This window comes from Silurus aristotelis, assembly GCF_946808225.1.
Source record: "Silurus aristotelis genome assembly, chromosome: 2".
Taxonomy (NCBI): Eukaryota; Metazoa; Chordata; class Actinopteri; order Siluriformes; family Siluridae; genus Silurus; species Silurus aristotelis.
Window position 1 is genome coordinate 20,060,327 of NC_139575.1, and position 20,379 is coordinate 20,080,705.

The following is a 20,379-nucleotide window of genomic DNA, read 5'->3' on the forward strand; positions in this document are numbered from 1 at the left end:
TATGAAGTGTAAAAATGCACACATTGCAGTTTTTTCCTATTGTAGTACATTTACATTTATTCATTTGTTAGGCTCATGAGTGTGACAAAATATGATCCAAGGAAACAGCTGATTACTGTAATTTCCGGACTATTAAGCGCACCCAAATATAAGCCGCACTCACTGAATTTGACAAAGATTTTTATTTTGAACATAAATAAGCCGCACCTGTATATAAGCCATTGAACTTTATGCAGGCTTTAACGTAAGACAGGGACTACATGTTTCTTTGACTAACCCGTAACGCTGTTCCCAAGAAAACTAAAAAAAGCACGAGTTTTGGAAACCTGTCTGTGCTTATATGATTTCTGTTGCAGCTGGAGTTAGCGAGTTCTCCCATGACCCAGACTCAACGCGCTACAATGACTTGTATCTAAACAGTAGCCTACCAAGTAGCCTACCTTTCAAACTATTTCTCTCGAGAGTTTATCTTTTGGCATCGTCGTGCATTTAAAAAAATCACTATCGGTGAAGCTTTTCTCCCAGCTCAGAACACAGGTGAAGTGTGTTTTTTCATGCCCGGTTGTTTTTAGCGTGACAAATGATTTGAATTTCCTGTAGACAGTCCGAGTGAGCGGCAGGTCAAACGTCAGAGGAACCTCATCCATATTTATGATGTGGTTCGGGACGATTCAGTGGGAGCGCATCTGATTTAATATAAAGAGTTTTAATTGGTTCACCTGAACCCGTTCGCAATTTCATTGGTCTAATGTTTTGGTGCTCAGTTTCTTGGCTTGAAGTTTGTGAAACCTGAAAAAACTCAGGAAAAATCCATAAATGGAAAAAAATAGCGGCTTATAGTCCGGAAAATACGGTAAGTAGAAGACAGTAAAAATGTCACTTTGTACTAATAATAACAACAACAATTACAATAGTATCTTATCATAAAATCACCATACATGCGATTGAGTGAGAAAATATTAGATTTTATTTGAATCCTATGGCTGACATACATCAGTGCATTTACAAATGACAATGGCAATTATACATTATAAAATCTATTGAACATTCTTAATTCTTGCAATATAAATGTGAATATCCATCTTTTTATCCAGTGTGAACAATTCATATTGGAATATGGTTTGAAAAAATTAAATCATGTCTGAATCAATATTAACATGAGATAAAAATAAAGGAAAAATATAAATCAAATGTATATTGTTAAATATATTTAACTAGAACTGTATATTGTGAAAACTATATAAAGTCTGAGTTAAAACATAGGTATAATATTCTTTTAAGCTTTTTCACCAAAACTGGATGCTCAGTAAAAAAACAGTCAAGTTCCTTTTTTTGTTGTCAGAAATATTTAAATTCACTTTTACAATTTAATGATGCTTACAAATCTAGACAAATTAGTACTCAATTGTCACAGCTTTTGTCTTCAAATATTCATTGAGAGCCTCTTGACCTGTTGGGGAAAAAACATGGAAGAAAGATGTTAGAAGGGCAAATACAAACATGCTGACAAGCACACACACAAAAAACAAACAAAAAAACAAAACACGACTTTTAAACTTACCCAAATCTTTGCCAAATCCAGACTGCTTAAAGCCACCAAATGGAGCGGCCACATCTGTCTTGTTGTAGGTATTGACAAACACGGTTCCAGCTTGAAGCTTCTCGCTTACATACAGAGCCTTACTGATGTCCCTTGTAAACACTCCTGATGCCAAGCCATATTCTGTATTGTTGGCCCTCTGGAGCACCCCATCTACATCACTGAGAAAGAGAGAATGAGAACGAGAGAGAGAGAGAGAGAGAGAGAACATACTTTATTACAGATCATGTTACATTGTGGTAGCTTGTGTTTAATACTTACCCATCCTTAAATTTTGAGATGATCATGACTGGGCCGAAAGACTCCTCAATGGCAATATACATGTGATCCTGTACATCAGTAAACACAGTGGGCTCAAAGAAAAAACCTGAGGGAAATAATCAAAAGATTCAAACACCAAGTAGTTTTCAACATCAATTTTGAAAACAGCATGATCTGACTTATTTGTGACCTGAATAAACCTGAGGGGTGGCCATAAAATGACCAGAAAGTGTGACCAGAAAAGGCATGGATTTTACAATGGCTATAGGCAGATTTTCCTTGGTTGACAATGCGGTAGAAACGTATGACTGTCTCCTTAAGACTAATTTCGGCTTGCCAGCTATACTGAAATGACTAATGAAACACATGGCCCCACTGTGTATATGCTTTTCAGATCAAAGTGAAGTTTAAGAGCAGTCATAAATTAGTAGGTACATGATTTAGGATTTAATGCTGGATTAAAAATCTTTTTTAGAATACCTTATTTATCCCACAGAGAAATAATTTATTTAAATACACCAGCAATATAAGAATCTGGGGTCAGAGCGCAGGGTTCAAGTATGTTACAGTGCCCCTGGAGTACAGAAGGTTAAGGGCCTTGCTCAATGACCCTGACCTTCTGATCAGTAAACCTGAACCATTGAGCTACCACCTCCCCAATTGGACATGACTGTGGCTTGCCTGTGGGATATTAGATCATTAATGTCTATTACAGTAAATCACCCAAAGGAAAGAAGCCAAATAAAAATTTGCTTGTGGCAGTGGGGACATGGTTTTTAAGTCAGCTGTAGACAGAGATACAGAAGGCGAACCGGTAGTTATTGTTTAATGATTCTCATCTATGTCTTATTACAAACAGTGTATTATATTGCTTTCAGAAACGGCCATAACCACTGATATAGTGGCTGAGATGGTGGATCACACAATGCACACAAACAGTGAAAGATACTTTTTTTGTTTCTGCTGAGCTGTTAAGCTTTGTTAAATGTTTTTTGAAGCGTGCTACAAGCAATGTATATGAATAAGAGCTCAGTTCATGTTCTGCCTCTTTCTCAAGATTTTTTCCACAACCTTACCAACCGGTGTTCCACAATGTCTTTTATTCTGTGTCTGTTATGTTTACAGCGCACCATATTATTAGTGCAGTACACAAATTTCAAGTTAAACATTTAAACAAAGATGTTTAAACATCAAAATGTAATTTACATATCCAAAATCCCCCAATGCAGATATGTCCGCTACATTTGGAATGAATAGAAAACTTTAATGTACTACTAACCTACTTAGCTGTGATTTGTATGAGTCAAAGCCACACAAAGTCAAACACAATCCTCACCTGGCCGGTTGACTTGTTTCCCACCACACACAAGTGTGGCTCCCTCTTTGACTCCCCTCCCACAGTATTCCACAAGTTTGTCTAAATGAGCTTTGTGGTTCTGGGGGCCATGATCAGTGGATCGGTCCAGAGGGTCACCAATCTTTATCTTCTTCACCTCTTCAACCTACAAACATACAATACTCTGCCTTGTTCAATTGAAGCTTAGAATAGGATTACCTTTAAGCATTTTTACCAAGGTTATCAATAATTCAGCACTAGATAGTACTATATGCACTGTTTATTATGTGTTGTATATAAGGGGAAAACAGTTCATTATGTCTTACCACTCTTTGGACAAATGTATCATGCAGGGATTCTTCTATAAACAGTCTACCTGCAGCGATGCAGTTCTCCCCCTTGTTAAAGAACACTGAACTCATCCCCTGTACAGGCCAAGAGACATTAGCGGTTAATCTCTTTTTTAACTTCACCACATAACAATTAATAAAAATGTTCATAATTCTGAAATATTTTATAAAATCAAGTAAGCATCAAGGCATTCTGACCATTCTGACTGCTTTGTCCAGGTCACAGTCACTGAAAATAATCAGAGGGGATTTACCCCCCAGCTCCAGAGAGACCTTCTTCACATTACTGATCGCACAGCTATAAGACACACACACACACACACACACACACACACACACACACACACACACACACACACACACACACACACGCACACTAAACAACTACCAAATCATAAGCTCAGCATGTGACATGTTTGTAGCCGAGAGTCAGAGTTCACTGACCTCTTCATGATCTGTTTGCCGATCTCAGTGGAACCAGTAAAGCCCAGTTTGCGCACGTCATGGTGGTCTGACAAACGCTGACCAACCAGAGAGCCTGAAACATGCATGTTCATGTTGACTGATATAATCATAATCTTTATGATTAGCAATTTTGGAAAGGCATTAAAACATACAGTATACACAGCATCACAGGGACACATAATCCCAAACCAACAAATATTCAATTAGAATCTCTCAACAATCTTTTCAATTCTTGTATATGATCTTAAGAAATTCTGATCTTCAATCATGTATTTCTTTGACTGAATTAAAAATTGTGGATCTCAAAATTTAGGGTTACAATAGACCCTTCTTAAGTATTATGAATATTACTATACAGCATGAGAACTGCTCAGTGGTACTGTAGCAAAAACAAACAAAGCTTGCAGTTGCATGCAAAATCTATGTGTGTTGACAAAAAAAAAAAAAAAAAAAAAAGACTGTAACGTGCAGTGAGTTTGTGGGTGGGGAGAGGTGGGGGCACAAATGTGCATAGTAGGTTACTTGACTGCAATGAATGTTTGTCCACCATTATATATTCATATCTCATCACCAGATGGTGTTCAAAGTCTAATTATATAATATAATTATGAACTGTGAATTAAATCAGGATACCAGTCATTTTTATAAAAGTTTATCATGATATAAAGATCCTCATAAAGACCTTTTGCTCAGTCAGATGTCTTTGCCTAAGGCTGTAAATTCCTGAGGGCAGAAGCAGCATTGAGGTTGGTTTAGTATTATATGAGGTATGTCTTTTTGAAATCTAAAAGGTCATAAAACCAGTGACAAAGATATTAGAAGATATAGTTCATTTTAAATTATTTCTGTGGTGTAGATTTATTTGAAACACTTTGCTGTGTTTCCTTGCATGAGCTCTTTAAATTAATGTTTTCTTTACTCCTAACTAGGACTGCTGTAAGTGTACCTGATCCAGGCAGGATGTTGATAACTCCTTTAGGGAAGCCAGCCCTTGCGGACAGTTCTGCAAACTTCACAGCAGTCAGTGGGGTCACCTAGAGTTCAACACACGCATATAAGATAAACAAGACACGATTTTAACATATTGTTGTGAAAAAAATAAATACTTTAAATCGGTTTGCTTTAACAGGTCATCGTCACAGATTCTTACCTGCGCTGGTTTCAGTACCACAGTGTTTCCAGCTGCCAGACAAGCTGCAGTTTTCCAGGCCAGCATCATAAGAGGATAGTTCCATGGAATTACAATGCCACATACTCTAAACACACACACAATGTAGCGATCTCATTGCTAAAGAGCTTACTAAATGTTTTCACAAGGTTTTAAATCCAGTGCAAATATTAGCATGTATGTAGAAATGTGAGTTTGAGGCTATACCCGATTGGCTCTTTCTTAGTAAAGGTGAGGTTGCGATTGGGCCGAGCTTGATTTATTGGAATAGTGCAACCCTATAGGAAGTTATACAAAACGGTAACACAAAGTAACATGTTATTCCAAGCTGATAACTTTGCACAAGAAAAACAAAGAAAGTAAACAAAAAATACATCCACCTGCTGGAAGAGAGACCAGCCTAATGCCAACAGCATACATGATCAAATTATGTATATACTACAAAAGGTAGTTCTGTTATATAAAAGCAATAAACAATGTGGTGGTGTTAAAGTGGAGTTCTTTATCATGTCAGCATAGCCATAAATAATGTCTATAAATAGCTATTCACTTTAACTATTAGCATTGCCACTTGAGAAAAGCTCATTAATATAAACCTGGTATTTTCATTATAGCCAGCTTAAAGAAAATACCATTTCTAAAGATTAGACATTATACACTGATACTTCATTGCAGACAAATTACTATGAATGTCATATTTTGTAGGAATCAACCCATACATATTTCTTAAACATAGCCAAAACATGGCCTGCAGTATTTTAGACCAAATAAATATTTAAATGGAAAACACACACACGCACCTGGATCTTGTCACACCAGCCGGCAAAGTATCTGAATGTCTGAATGGACATTCCAACATGGGTTTTAAGTGCCAGTGTGTAAACAGCTCCTGAGTCTATAGACTCAATTGTGGCCAACTCCTCCTGATGCTGTTCCATCAGATCTGCCAATCTGAAGTAAAACACATAGGCATATTCTGTAACACAAATTACGTTAAACAAATGTTCCTCTGGTAAAATAATTGCTCAGATCAGCATCCATATCACATGGAATAAAATTTTATATCAAGTGAGGAACTCTAATTTTAATTGTGTATTCTTTTACTTGTAGAGGAGTCTGCCCCTGTCTCTGGGGTTCATTTTACCCCACTCGCCATTCTCAAATGCCTCTTTAGCGGCTGCCACAGCTTTCTCTACATCTGGGATCTGAGCTAAAGATACATCGCAGATCGGCTACAGAGAATAAAAGCAGGAGGGAGACAGAGAAAAAGAGAACGGTAAAGAGAGCATGGTTATTAAATATACGCTGAACAATGTGTGGAAAAACGAGGCGGTGGATGATTCAAAGAATGACAAAGTAAATGATGTGTTAAATGGGTGCACAGGAGAGTAAGAAGCTTAATTTATAGCCAAATCATATCAATTTAAATACCTCAATGGTGGCTGAAAGGTCGCTTATTAAAAAAAAAAAGAAATAAAAAAAAAAAAAAAGACATGAATGTTGAGCATTATCTATAATGACCAAATTAATGACAATAGAGCACTTTTGAAGAGGTCTTATTCAAAGCCTTTGTGTGACGACTATGTAAACCCCCCCCCCCCATCTTTAATACCAACTCTTAGAACCATAGAACATCTTCATATTCTACCTGTGCAGTTGTTGGGTTAATGGTCTTGTAGGTTTTTCCTCCTTCAGCATTTACAAACTCTCCATTTATAAAAAGCTGGTGAGGCATTTGAATAGTCATGTTGTTGATATTCATCTCCACCTGTAACATAATGATGCAGTAATTATTTTTTTTTTTTTAAGTGCGGCTTTCATGGGCATTTTGCATGAAATGGCAAGAATCAATGTGAAACATTTTAACTCTAGAGGAATGTTAAACCCTTACATAGTCTACAGTTAGTTCTTCTTCAGCATCCTCTCCTCTCAACTTTCTCACACACATCTGAATGAACTCCTGAAAGGTTGTGGCCATGTAGACATCCTCGTTCTGTAGCTGTAGCTGATTCGCCCTTAACTTCACCTCCTCCACCAATCTGCAGGAGGAAAAACAGAGAAATACCGATAGGAAAAGCATTAATACAGATTGAGAAACTAGACATCAACGATTATTTGTGTGAGAGATTATGTTCTGCCCCTCAACAAACCCCAAAATTGCTTCACCTGACAACATCCATAGAGGCAGCACCAGATTTAAAGAAGTCTGTGGAGTCATGAATCGCCTCAACATTAGTTAAAATGCTCTTCCAAACCACCTGGATGAACACACACACACACACACACACACACACACACACACACACACACGACACTCTGCAAGGCACTCTTACATCACTTCTGTGTTGCAAGCCCATGTTGATTAATGATATATTTTATCTATCTGGCAGGATATCATGCTTCTATTATATTTCTACAGTATTTTGATTAAAGGGACAGATAACACAGTTCACTTTTTATTTTATGCGCTTTTTATTCCATAAACTGAGTCATTAAAATGAAGCTAATGTTATTACATACTGTAGAAAAATCTGTTTAATTGGCTTATCAGAATGAGATCTCGGTCATTTAGTTCAGAATGAAACTTGAGGCCTCTAATTCAGTGAGTGCAGAATAAACATCTGAATAATAACCAGTGTCTCACCCTCATCTGCTCAGCAAAGCTCTTCTCCTCCTCTGTGAGCTCCACTGCAGTGCTAGATGCAGCCTTAAAATACTGAGCAGCAGCAATCATCTTCCCATCAAATTGCAGGTTCTTCACCAACAGCTATAAAATGCACAAATACACACATCTATATACATACTGTGTACTGTGCACAAAACTAGGTAACCTATATGCTTATCTACATCATGTATACTGCCTCTCACACTCTTATTCAGTTCCTACTTTATTTATTCCTACTTTCCACTTGTCTCCTGTTCTAAACCTACATCCACTATTCATTTCTTTGTTATTTTCTCCCTTCCTGGCGATTTTGTAAGCTAAAAACAAAGAGCCTTTTAATCCCAAAGCAGGAACAAAATCACAGCTCATGTAGTGCTTCAGTTAGTACATCTAATATGGCCAAGATGAGCTGAGAGGAGCTTTAATTAAATCACTGATGTGCTAGGATAACTGTGTTCAAGAAAATGAACATGCTGTCCTTTTCTAAGTTGGGTTCCATTTAAAGCCTGGGATATTTATGTACCGTAATTTCCGGACTATAAAGCACACCCATATATAAGACGCACCCACTGAATTATACAAATATTTATTTTTAACATAAATAAGCCACACCTGTCTATAAGTCTACACTAATGAACTTTACACAGGCTTAAACGAAAGACACGTTACACACGGTGTAACGGGTGAAATATGTTGTGCTTCCTTTAGGAGCATAGTGGTATTTTGGGAATAGCATTCCACTGCATTTTTCCAGTATTACTGCATGTGTGTGCATGTGAGACTGAGGATTATGTCCTTATTATTTTCTGATGCTGATTTCTAAGTTTCTTTGACTAACCCTTAACGCTGTTGCCAAGAATAATAAAAAAGCACGAGTTTTGGAAACGTGTCTGTGCTTACATGATTTCTGTTGCAACTGGAGTTGGTGAGCTCTCCCTTCACCCAGACTCAACGCGCTACAACGGCTTGTATCTAAACAGTAGCCAACCAAGAAAGTCATTGTTCACTGTCTTCCTTCTTCCTTTCACAACAATTTCTCTCGGAAGTTTATCTTTTGGCATCGTCGAGCGTTTAAAAAAATAAAAAATAAATCACCCGGTGAAAGCTTTTCTCCCGAAGCCATGCAGCTCAGAACACCGGTGAAGTGCGTTTTTTTTTGTTTCCGTTCGGAAATTTCATTGGTCTAATGTTATGTTGCTCAGTTTTTTGGCTTGAAGTTTGTGAAACCAGGACAAACCCAGGAAAAATTCATAAATTAGTTGCTTCGTTGTTTAAGCCGCGGGGTTCAAAGCGTAGGAAAAAAGTAGCGGCTTATAGTGAGAAAAATACGGTAATTGAAACATACTCATTTTTTATTTTTGAAACAGTTCCATGTGCACACATTACCATGTTTAAAAAGTCATTTAAAGATTAATATGTTAAAATGTAAAGAGGTCCAATTTGTATTTATTCAGAGTAGACTATTCTACTTTAAATTTTACTAGCATTAGACTGTGTGCTCTCACCGCCTTGCCATCGTTGCCAAACAGAATCAAGCCATTCTTGCAGACCAGACCCGGCTGACTCGCTCCGGGGATTTCCAAAGGTTGTCCTGCAGCCATGGAACCATTATCCACTAATGTTGAACCATAGAACGTCACATTCTGAGAGAGGGAAGAGAGCAAGGACAGTCCTGCTAGCAAAGCATTACTCAGCATTTTCTTTTTAGCAGAATGCAAATATTTGATTTTTGGCTAGTGTACAAGTCATGTGTTTATATAATAGGATTCACAAAGCCATGCTCAAAGGAGCTTTTGATGTTCTAAGTGTTGCTCAATAAAAGCATAAAATGTTTGTGTGATCTGACAAACCTTTCCATCAACCTCTGCCCAGGCTCCAGGAACTTTATCATTTCCTCTGATCCAGTTATGGATCGCTTCTGCAGGCTGATTCCAATCAATCTAGATGAACATGTACCAACACACAGTACAGTCAACCATATTTCACTGTTCGAAACTTGCGGCTCAGAAAATTTGCGGGTTCTCATTTGGAATCTAACTAACAGCAAGTTGCGGATTATCTTAAAATTCGTGGAAATCCGCAGCCGGACCAAATGTTCAGGAACGTTAGGAATAACATTTAAAACTATGTATTCACTAACATTTCATAAAAATGTTTAAAACACTTTATTGTTTTAAAGTGACAATTATGTCTAGATGAATTCACTAAGGTACCAGAGGGGCTGCGTCCAAAATTAGCGGACTTTCGAAACTCGCTGGGCGTCTTAGAACGTAACCCCTGCGAGTTCCGGTGTACCACTGTACACGTTCAACATAAGGACTCTGTTAAATTAGCGCAAGTATTGATTTGTACATAATAAACATGTGCTATATACCATAATTGACCGCAAGCATAATTATGATTGCTCACCTTTGCATTGTCCTTTTTCTGAATGCACTCATATGTAGCTCCTTCTTCTGGCTGTTTAATTTTAGGAGCTTTACCTTCAGCAATTAACGTTACTGCTTCCACCTTAAACACACAAACACACAAACACATGACAATCTCAAAATCACAATAAGGTCTTATTAGCATATACAAAAAGACCTGCAAGAGGAAAAATTTATAATCAGAGTATTATCTATAGACAGAACTTAATGGCACATTCTATTACGACATATCAAGAGTCAGAGGTAAGGCTGAGCACAGTAAACTATTGATATTAGCTTATACATTAAGTAGTCAGTGTTGTTAACTGTTCACTATTATATTCTGTGATACTGTGTCTTATAAAAGGACATTTTTTAAGTATCATTAAGACAATTTTCTCATCCACACATACTTTATTTATAATTTAAAATATGGTTGCAGTAAATTCCAGCACAGATTCTCACCGTCCCTTTAACTCCCTCAGGAAACAGGAAGCGCTTATAGATGGTATTCACAGTGTCATCAGGTTCTACATCACACTCTTTCTGTAAAAGGATTGGCCCAGTATCCAGTCCATCATCGGCCCAAAACACTGTAAAGCCACCCTTTTTGTCGCCATGGATGAGAGTCCTAAAAATGACACAACAATGGCTTTTGGATATTGTCAAAAACGGTTTATACTGTATATGTGCAATAAACAGAGAGCATAACATTTACTGCACTGAGCATTTTAACTAATCTCACACACGCACACAGACTGACCAGTTAATTGCAGAAGCACCTCTGTGGCGGGGCAGCAGGGAGGGGTGGTAGATGATAGAGCCATGCTTTGGGTGGTCAATCACCTCCATTGGAATAAATTGAGAGCAGAAGGGCAACACGTTGAGTTCAGCTCCCACAGCCTTATACTGTGCCACCACCTCTTCAATGGCTTTGCCTTTCACCCGCCAGCGTGGAAACTTAAACACTGCCACGCCATCTTTCTCTGCTTCAGCACCTGAGGTAGTCCACATTCAGGCCATTTTAGTTCATATAAGAGGTTGAAAATTTTTTTTCAATTAAAAGGTTCACTGACAGATTTCTAGAAAAATTAGCTTTTTCTAAAATCAGCAACTTTCTAAAAACATCAGTAACAAGACTACAATTGAAAAAATACTCAAATCTGATTGTTAGAATGGTGGTGGTACAGCTGAGAGGAAACGCTCATTTCACTGAGAAGTCACATTGATTGATTTTTTTCTATTTACACTGATAATCGACTAAACTAGCATTTCGCTGCATGCATTACAATGAGCAGCCTCTATGTTAGAAGACATCTGCAAACCTTCTCTCAGAGAGAAACATTATCAAATGTTAGTTGATTGTCATTATACAAAAGGTACACTGATATCAAAAGAACATATATTTCTTCAAAATGATGTGGTGAAGACAAAAAAGTCAGTTCCAGATAAGACGTGCCATATTTTTCATGCGACTGGAATGCTAGGAAAAACATATTTGATCCCAGTACACAGCATTTTCTTATTTCACAAGTGGGGGATGTGGGGGTTCTATCTATCTGTATTTCAGGGAAGGTTTTTGGTTTATATAAAAGTGGGCATCAAGAGAATGCCAAGAGTGTGCAAAGCAGTAATCTAAGCAAAAGGTGGCTACTTTGAAGAACCTACAATATGACATTTTCAGTTGTTTCACACTTTTTTGTTATGTATATAATTCCACATGTGTTAATTCATAGTTTTGATGCCTTCAGTGTGAATCTACAATTTTCATAGTCATGAAAATAAAAAAAACTCTTTGAATGAGAAGGTGTGTCCAAACTTTTGGTCTGTACTGTGTGTGTGTGTGTGTGTGTGTGTGTGTGTAATATATATATATATTATATATATATATATATTATATATATATATATATATATATATATATATATATATATATATATATATATATAATATATATATATATATATATATATATATATATATATATATATATAAAATTCTGCTTCTGTAGCCTGCTTTTTCCTGCTTTTAAAAAAATCATTTCTACTTCCAGCACACCCGATTTAGCTACTTAAAGCTTACTTATTAACTGCCTGATTAGCTCAACTGTGTTTAGGGCAGGAGATGTAAATGCAAAGTTCTTAAAGTCCTGCACAGACCAATAGAAAAGAAAAGAAAGAAAAGAAAAGATCTCACCTAGAGGGTCAGCCTTGCCATCTTTGTCAGGTATTGTAAACACTCCAACAACAGTGTGACCCTCCTTCCTCAGTTCTTTGTACACTTCTTGTCCAAAAAGGCTCTGGCCAATCACAGCAATCTTCATCTTGAACTCAAACTAAACCCTAAGTAAAAGATGCAGAATCAAGACTTAACAGGATATGTATGCACCCCAACCACTGACATGGATCTGTGCGCTATGAAGCACAGTCTTTTTTGCACTTTACTGTCACACACACACAGCTGACACAGAGGTGCTGTTTGAGTCCAGACTGGAGATTTTTGGTTTGAGCAACATTACTTTATACAGTATTTCTGCAGAATTGTTCAAAGGGGAGCTGGAGCTATGTATACAGTATATACTTGTTCTGTCGGCATTGCCCACAATGCTGTAGTAATAAAATAATAAAACAAATTGCACATGAACCTTAGTAACCTTTTGTTTTTTAATCGAAGTGTAATAACTATAAACCATATTTAAATATATAAACAAGTTGTCTTTTCACAATGAAAATTTACAATGAATAATTTTTTCGCTTTAAAAAAAACAACATCTATTTAAAGATATGCTTTCATTCGGTGCTTCCCGTCCTACATCAGTTAACACAGGGGTCATTTAGTTAAAAGATTTCCTCAATATGGCTATCATTAAGAAACTAAAAGTAGAACATGTGATCTTAAGCATTCAAATATGGACTTGTTTTTACTTTTTAATATACAAATATTCCTAATTTTTAATACACAAATTGTATTATTGCTGATAACCCAAATATAAACATTTTAGTCCATGTGGCTAAAAACAGAGCAGCTTTACAGATATCTGGAGGCAAATTTAGGTTTAGATCTCTCACTGTCATAAACAAGATACAAAATTTAAAAAATTTTCTACAGGGTGACATCAGATAGCAGGGCTTAAAATCAAATCTAATCTAAAAAGCACCTAAAAATCCACAACCAATTAAAAGATTTAAACAGAGAGATAAAAAAAAATTAAAAAATTTATTAAAATTATTATTTTAATAAATGCATTGTATGTTTTAGAAACAAGTGACAAACTCTATTTCTCTCCTCTGTTGAAGAACACAAGAAAAATAAAGTACATGTGTAACTGCTAGCGTCTTTAACAAATTTGGGGAAATGGGCTGAATGGAAGATTTTTTTTTTATAGCATTATGACCTATAGCAGATGAGTTTATAAAGAATAAAAAGACCAAGACAGGCCATGATATAGACACAAGTTCAACAAGAAATGTCTGTCAGTAAAATATGAGGAATGGGAGACATGGACAGGGGGAAAGCACATAATTGTGCCTCAAACGTGGTGAAATGTGCAACACTGGAAGTGTAGTATTTCGAAAACTGTAAACTGAACATCTTTACCTGTCCTCATATCATAACCAGATTTTCTCTTTTATTGATCAAATACTGGATTTAAACTCATTTAATTCATGTTGCTTTGTATGTATCCCGACTTGTTAATAAACAATGACAAAGGCCTTTTCTTTCCTGCAAACACTGTCTTTTAGGATAAGCAACAAAAAAATAAATAAATGGGAGAAGTGGGTTGTTGCTGACAGATATCTAAGCATACTTATAATCTGTAGTCGTTGTCAATTATATAATACATTTCTTAGTTCAAGAACACACACACACACACACACACACACACACACACACACACACACACACACACACATTTAATTTATTGCAAAACAATGTATAAAGGGACTGTTGAATAAATGTACTTCTTTATAGCTCTCTGCTTTGTTTCACTGAAACTTTCTAATGTGAAAGCTGGATAGCTTCCATTAGCACCCCATCAATGCCAAATGAGTTCTTGAGTTATTTTCGGAGTGTAAGTCTGCCATTGCCCTGCCCTGCATGTGCACGGAGCTCAATCTCGCACTTTAACTTCAGTTTGAAGAAAAGTCTCAACATTCGTTGTGTTTGCTTATTATCGTTAGCTGAATGTTTCGCTTTTGAAAACCTGTCAAAATCCCGGTATACTTTAAAGTCGCTTTGCATTGAGTCCTGCAAACCCTTAACGGATGTTACCCACAATGCTCTGGGTTGCATGTATTCAATTAATCTAACAGGGTTATATGCAAAACATAGCGTTTAAATTAAGAAAAAAGTGAATACCTTTGCAAGTCTTGAAGACCCTCCTCGCGTGTCAAGACAGAGACAAGCGACCCAATGGGAGTGGCTGAAATTTATTTCTGCATCTAGTCAGACAGCCGAAACAACCAATCAGATTAGTGTAAATCTCTCAGCGGCCAATCAGAAGAAGAGCGAAGAGACACGTCTTACAAACCCGCACTGACTTTACTGATCAGGATTTCTAATACACTACGCCTCCACGAGCAGTATGTGGGTTTAGACGTCGTCTGGTTTGTGTTTTCAGGTTTTTACCGCTTGGTGTTCCAAACATCGATTATGTTTTTGTGTTTACTTGATCCAAACAGGGTCGAGGTCAAAGCAAGGTCAAATTTCTCAACTACACTTTCTGTAGCACAAAAATGTACATGCAGGCCCATTTTCTGTATGATTTTTGCCACTAGTTCATCAGTTGGAAATCCTTGTTTGTGCACACAAAAAAAGACCAGCTACATGTAGTCAAATATAAGATTTGAATAGACTTGATCCAAACATGCTCCTATTTTAAGCATATTTGAGGCATACAAATTAGTATGGAAGACTAGGCTTGTCAATGCAGCAGGCATCCATGTCAATGGCAATTTCTACTAGATTATCTTATTTTAGTCTAATTTGGTAATTAATCAAATAGACATCGCTACTGAATAATCTGTCTTAGTTGGACCCAGCCTGTAGACCATTGCTACTGCTATATTGTATTTTTTGTTTGAAATAAATTTAAATGTAGTCAAATAATATGTAAGATGGAAGGAAAAAAAACTTACAAACTAGAAAAGCCGGTCTACTAGCCTGACCTGCTCGACCTGTGTCTTGGTAGTTTATAGCTGGTCAGACCAAGCACGGTCCTTTGGAAGGGTTGTTGGACCAGTTAATAGCTATTCTCCCTGAAGAAAAAATAGTTCTGTGTTACTATTGTACTTTTTAAATTTTTGTCTAGCAGACTTTGAAAACTCAAATCGGCCCCGAAACCAGCATTGGTGTTTCAGAGCTTTTTGTAGCTGTCCTATAGTTTTATGAAAACTAATATGATTTCAATGAGATATTTTTGTTTTCATTTTATATAATTAATCACTTTCAACAAAACACAATGTTATACATGATTTTATTATTCATATACAAAACCTCAGTCTACCTAAATGCTCTCTAGAATGGGAAATTAACCTTGCTCTAAAGTGGCTGCAGACGTAGCTCATTAGCTGAAAAACATGGTTTGTCTGTATTATTTCGACTGTATGCCTACCCTCGATGCGGGATTCTTCAGACAAATAAACACCATTATACTCTATGCACTTTGATCTGTATGGGTAAGTTAAAGGCTTTCGTTAATCTCTTTTTCTTTTTTTATTTATCTAGTCTGGTAAGCTTCTGTCAGGTCTGTTTAGATTTGCCAGGGAAATGGTGTATGACAGTCAAGACACTGTCAGTTATAAAAATCAGTCAAGCAGTTCCTATTTCAGAAGGAAATACTTCAACCTATGCAATCTAATTACAACAAATAAGCTAGTCCTTGTGGAATTTATAGTCAACCCCTGATAATTTGTGGTTCGGAAAATTCACAGGTTGGAACCCAACTAACAGCAAGTTGCAAATTATCTTAAAATTCGCGGGAATCCGCAGCAGGTCCGAATGTTCAGGAACAATAGGAATGACATTTTAAACTATGTATTTGGTCAAATACTGTTCACTAATACATTTATAAAGTGACACAATGTCTGGATGAATTCACTAAGGTACCATTTGGGCTGCGGGGGGGTGTATCCAAAATTTTCTGAATTTGCGAGGGGTCTTAGAACACAACCCCCGTGAATTCCAGGGAACACTGTAACTAGGAGCTGAATATATCTACTTTTTTCTATTGTTGTGCTCTTGCATAATTCTAGACACCTTTAGAGTTTTACTGTTGTGCTTTTGTTAGATGGTATGTCAGCAATGATAAAACTATGTTGGCGTGTACACCACGCAGTTGAATTGTATGTGATTTACTCTGTTAAAGTTCCAGCTGTAATTCAATTCACAGGTGTGTTAATGTTCTTATTCTAGTATGTTAGTAATTCTATAGGAGCAGATATTCAGTAACAAGACAAGCTAAAAAAAAATGGTGTAATAGTGTAGTGTTTAAAGTAAACAATAGAAAGAACTGAATTGTTTCCTGGACGTTTCACAATATTAATGTAACTATAAAAAGTCATATGCCATATTTAATTAAGAAAAAATATGTTGATATAATTGTGAACTTGCTATACTTTCAGAGGAAGAAAGTTTTGATAATCTTTGAGTGGTAATTACATCATCCCAAACCATCATTAATTTATTTTCTTTAACAGTACCCTCCATTCTTTACTTGGTTTAATTTTTATAAAAAAATAGCATTTTCAATATGTTGTTTTTCTGTTTTTAAGTGACTCCTGGGTCATTGTTTGAGTGACCTGCCGTAACTTGCCGAATTGCTCAAGCCAGACATGTAAAGACACTGCAAGATTTGCTTTGCTCTGCTGATAACAGAAGAGAAAATGCAGAACAAATTATGATATTGGCTAATATTAGAAGAAAATTAAACTGAGTTGCTCAACACAGCTCTCTGTGTCAGTGCACCAGGGTGACCTGCATGATAGTACTGGCATTACTGCCATCATAAAAAAAATAGGATCAGAGATAATGCAGTTAATGTTTTGGGAGAAAGACAGTGCTAATTGCCCAAAGGTCATGCTCTGCTCTGTTTCTACCAATATAAGGAGAAATATAATAAGTGTAATAAATGTTTTGAATTTTTAATTCATCTTGTTTTTTTGCCTTTCATGATGCACTGTCATTGGCACTATAAAAACAACATAATAAAGAACAAAACAAGATTTCCCATGCCATATCTAGATAGCACTATTTTAAACCTGTGACAAATTGAAGAAAATAAAAATGAAAAATATCTGACTAATTGTAACCTTTACAATGCCTGTTTTATCTGACCTTCTCATGCTTCCAGATAGGTTGGCCATTTCTTTGGACATATCAGTAAAATTCTGCTATATTTTGTATTTTTATTATTATTGCTGTCTTGTTGCAAGGTATACCCACATTTAAGTAAAAAAAAAAAAAAAAAAAAAAAAAGAGAGAAATGATTCTTATATCCTGCTCCCACTTTTTGATTGTCTCCTACTCAAAGCATAGATATATAAATTACATCTCTGTATGTCAAAATAAGTGAAATAAACAACATAAATAAAAAGTCTTTAAAATATAGGAATAAAGACACTTCATTGCAACACAACCATTTTTAATGCATAGTATTTAGTAACTTATATTGCAGAAATCATGTTCCTTGTGGGGAAAAATTTAATTGACCTTGACATTACAGATCAAACAATTCTAAAGGACTTTGCTCTACATCTACACCACCCATTGACTAGAAAAAGATTAACCATGAGGCACATCATATTGCAAAAGCTGGCCTCATTAATTGGGCAAATTGTTTGGAGACACACAGCATCTTTATTATCTCACTAAATACATATCAGAATTCAGCAGTTTTGCAAACCTTGAAATATGTAACTTCTTATTTCAATAAATAATAAATAAAAAAAGATCAGTGTCTATACACTGGTTTCCTAAATTTATGAGACAGTCTTGCTATAACCCTTAATTTTTATTAGGTTTCATGGAATTTAGTAATGCTAACTAAGAAGCAAAATATAAAAAGCTTCATCCCCCAGAGGTATTACTGGTTGAGAAAATGGTTAAGAAATAAATTAAATAAGTGTAATGGGTTGTATAATGCATAATTACAGCCTTGAACAGGGCAAGAGAGAACATCCATAATGATGTTTTTCTATTAGTTTTTACCAGTGAGTAAGCTGCATGGGGAAAAATATGCATTACTCTTTCTGACCACATGCCGGTGGTATACAAACACTAATTCAGTAACACTCCTTCCACGATACTCCAAATGTGAGAACAGTGAAGCCAGTGTAATACCTAATTCACATTTATAGTTAATGTTTTACATAACATGTTGCAAAAGGTGAAGAAAGAAAAATACATTTATTAAATGTACATTGACATACAGTAAGAAGTGAGTCAGTATTGCAGGATTTCATGCACATGCAGAACATTACACGTTATTTGCTAATTAAAAAAAAAAAAAAAAAAAGCAATTTAAATTCTAAATAGGTACATAAACACTAGACTCTCATTCATAACTATTAGCCTTTCTACATCTGGTTTAAACTAACCACAGATTGATAGCTCCAATCTGATACATCCGATCAGCAACCAATTGTGCTCCAACCCTCTGCCATCTGAACCAGAACTCAACTATGAAGGACTGAGATTCTGCTGTGATGCCAGGAAACACACAGGTTTCACTTGGCTAAAAAAGGTTTTACTTTAACACACACACACACACACACACACACACACACACACACACACACACACACACACACACACACACACACACACACACACACACACACACACCTCCCTCTTATACACAAATGAATATAATAAAATTGCTAAGTCACTTTCTCCATAAATTCCTAAAAACATTAATAAACAAAAAAAGTCCTGTTTGAAAATCCCAAAATAGAGCACAGGGGAAATAAAACTTTAGTGCACGTTTCCATTCTGACACTTGATTCCTCTCCGTGCCTTCCAATGACTGGTTGGTGCTGGTCAGGCATCACCCGATACAGGGCCCACTGTTGGCAGGGGCAGCGCTGCAGCCTGATGTCTTTACTGGTATAAAAATAATACCCACAGTCATTAGGAATGATCTGAGATCAGTGCCTGGAAGCAAAACCAAAAAACTGGCTTATGTAAGAGGATTGACATCAATACAGGGAAAAGGAAAAGACTGATGAGAGAGAATATCAGTGAAGTCTATAAATTCAAACAAAAGAAAGTATATTAATATTTTCAGTATTATACAGCAGACCTCATGCTCGATGGTCACAATCTTACAAAGTTTTTTGTAAGACCAAAGCAGGACAGTCTCTCTCTCTCTCTCTCTCTCTCTCTCTCTCTCTCTCTCTCTCTCTCTCTCTCTCTATCTCTCTCTCTCTCTCTCTCTCTCTCTCTCTCTCTCTCTCTCTCTCTCAAACACACACACACACACACACACACACACACACACACACACACACACACACACACACACATACACTGTCCACACCTCTGAGTGTGTTCACACACACATACACTGTCCACACCTCTGAGTGTGTTCACTATAATGTCTGTACTTTTCTGAATGCCTCGGTCTACAGACTGAAATAAAACCCATCGTTACTCCACCACAAGTTTAGCCACAACGGGCAGTTTGGAACCAGTTTATTCTGCCTCATTCTGCCCTGAGTGTTCTTCTATGTGTATGCTTATTTGTGTGGGCATGTTTTTGTATCCTGGTGGGGACCACATTTTTTCCAGGGCAAAATTTATCTGAGGAAAATTGTTTATTTTTTCTAATCATTATGGTTAGATTTCGGGTCTAGAAATAGTTAGTTGCATTAGTAATTGTGTTTTACTAATGTAATAAATCTTGTGTTGTGTCTTATGACCTTATTTATGGCCTACCACAAATTAATACACACTTCAGCTCTAAGTGTGCAGTGTCTAATTAATACTTTTATTAAAAAAAACTCTACTATTTGGTGTGAAATAATTGATTAGCCTGAGGCTGAAGAATTTAGAAAATGTACTGCATTGTCTTCTTTAAGACACTATATTTTTTTACATATTACCAGTGCAACATACTGATTTCAAT

General features: G+C 36.3%; 1 protein-coding gene across 1 annotated transcript; it reads right to left on the minus strand.

Moving 5' to 3' along the window:
- Positions 1-949: 949 nt before the first annotated feature.
- On the minus strand, positions 950-14,847 carry aldh1l1 (aldehyde dehydrogenase 1 family, member L1). The gene is made up of 23 exons (XM_083528109.1): positions 14,613-14,847; positions 12,450-12,595; positions 11,017-11,251; positions 10,719-10,884; positions 10,255-10,356; positions 9,696-9,785; positions 9,351-9,488; positions 7,825-7,947; positions 7,347-7,438; positions 7,072-7,219; positions 6,829-6,948; positions 6,285-6,412; positions 5,981-6,131; positions 5,388-5,458; positions 5,163-5,268; positions 4,959-5,046; positions 3,992-4,085; positions 3,746-3,845; positions 3,524-3,622; positions 3,198-3,363; positions 1,862-1,967; positions 1,562-1,761; positions 950-1,450 (listed from the first exon to the last, which is right to left on the minus strand). Exons 2-23 carry the CDS (start codon positions 12,574-12,576, stop codon positions 1,395-1,397), a joined length of 2,706 nt encoding a protein of 901 aa, XP_083384235.1. The 5' UTR covers positions 12,577-12,595; positions 14,613-14,847; the 3' UTR covers positions 950-1,394.
- Between the last annotated feature and the right edge of the window lie 5,532 nt (positions 14,848-20,379).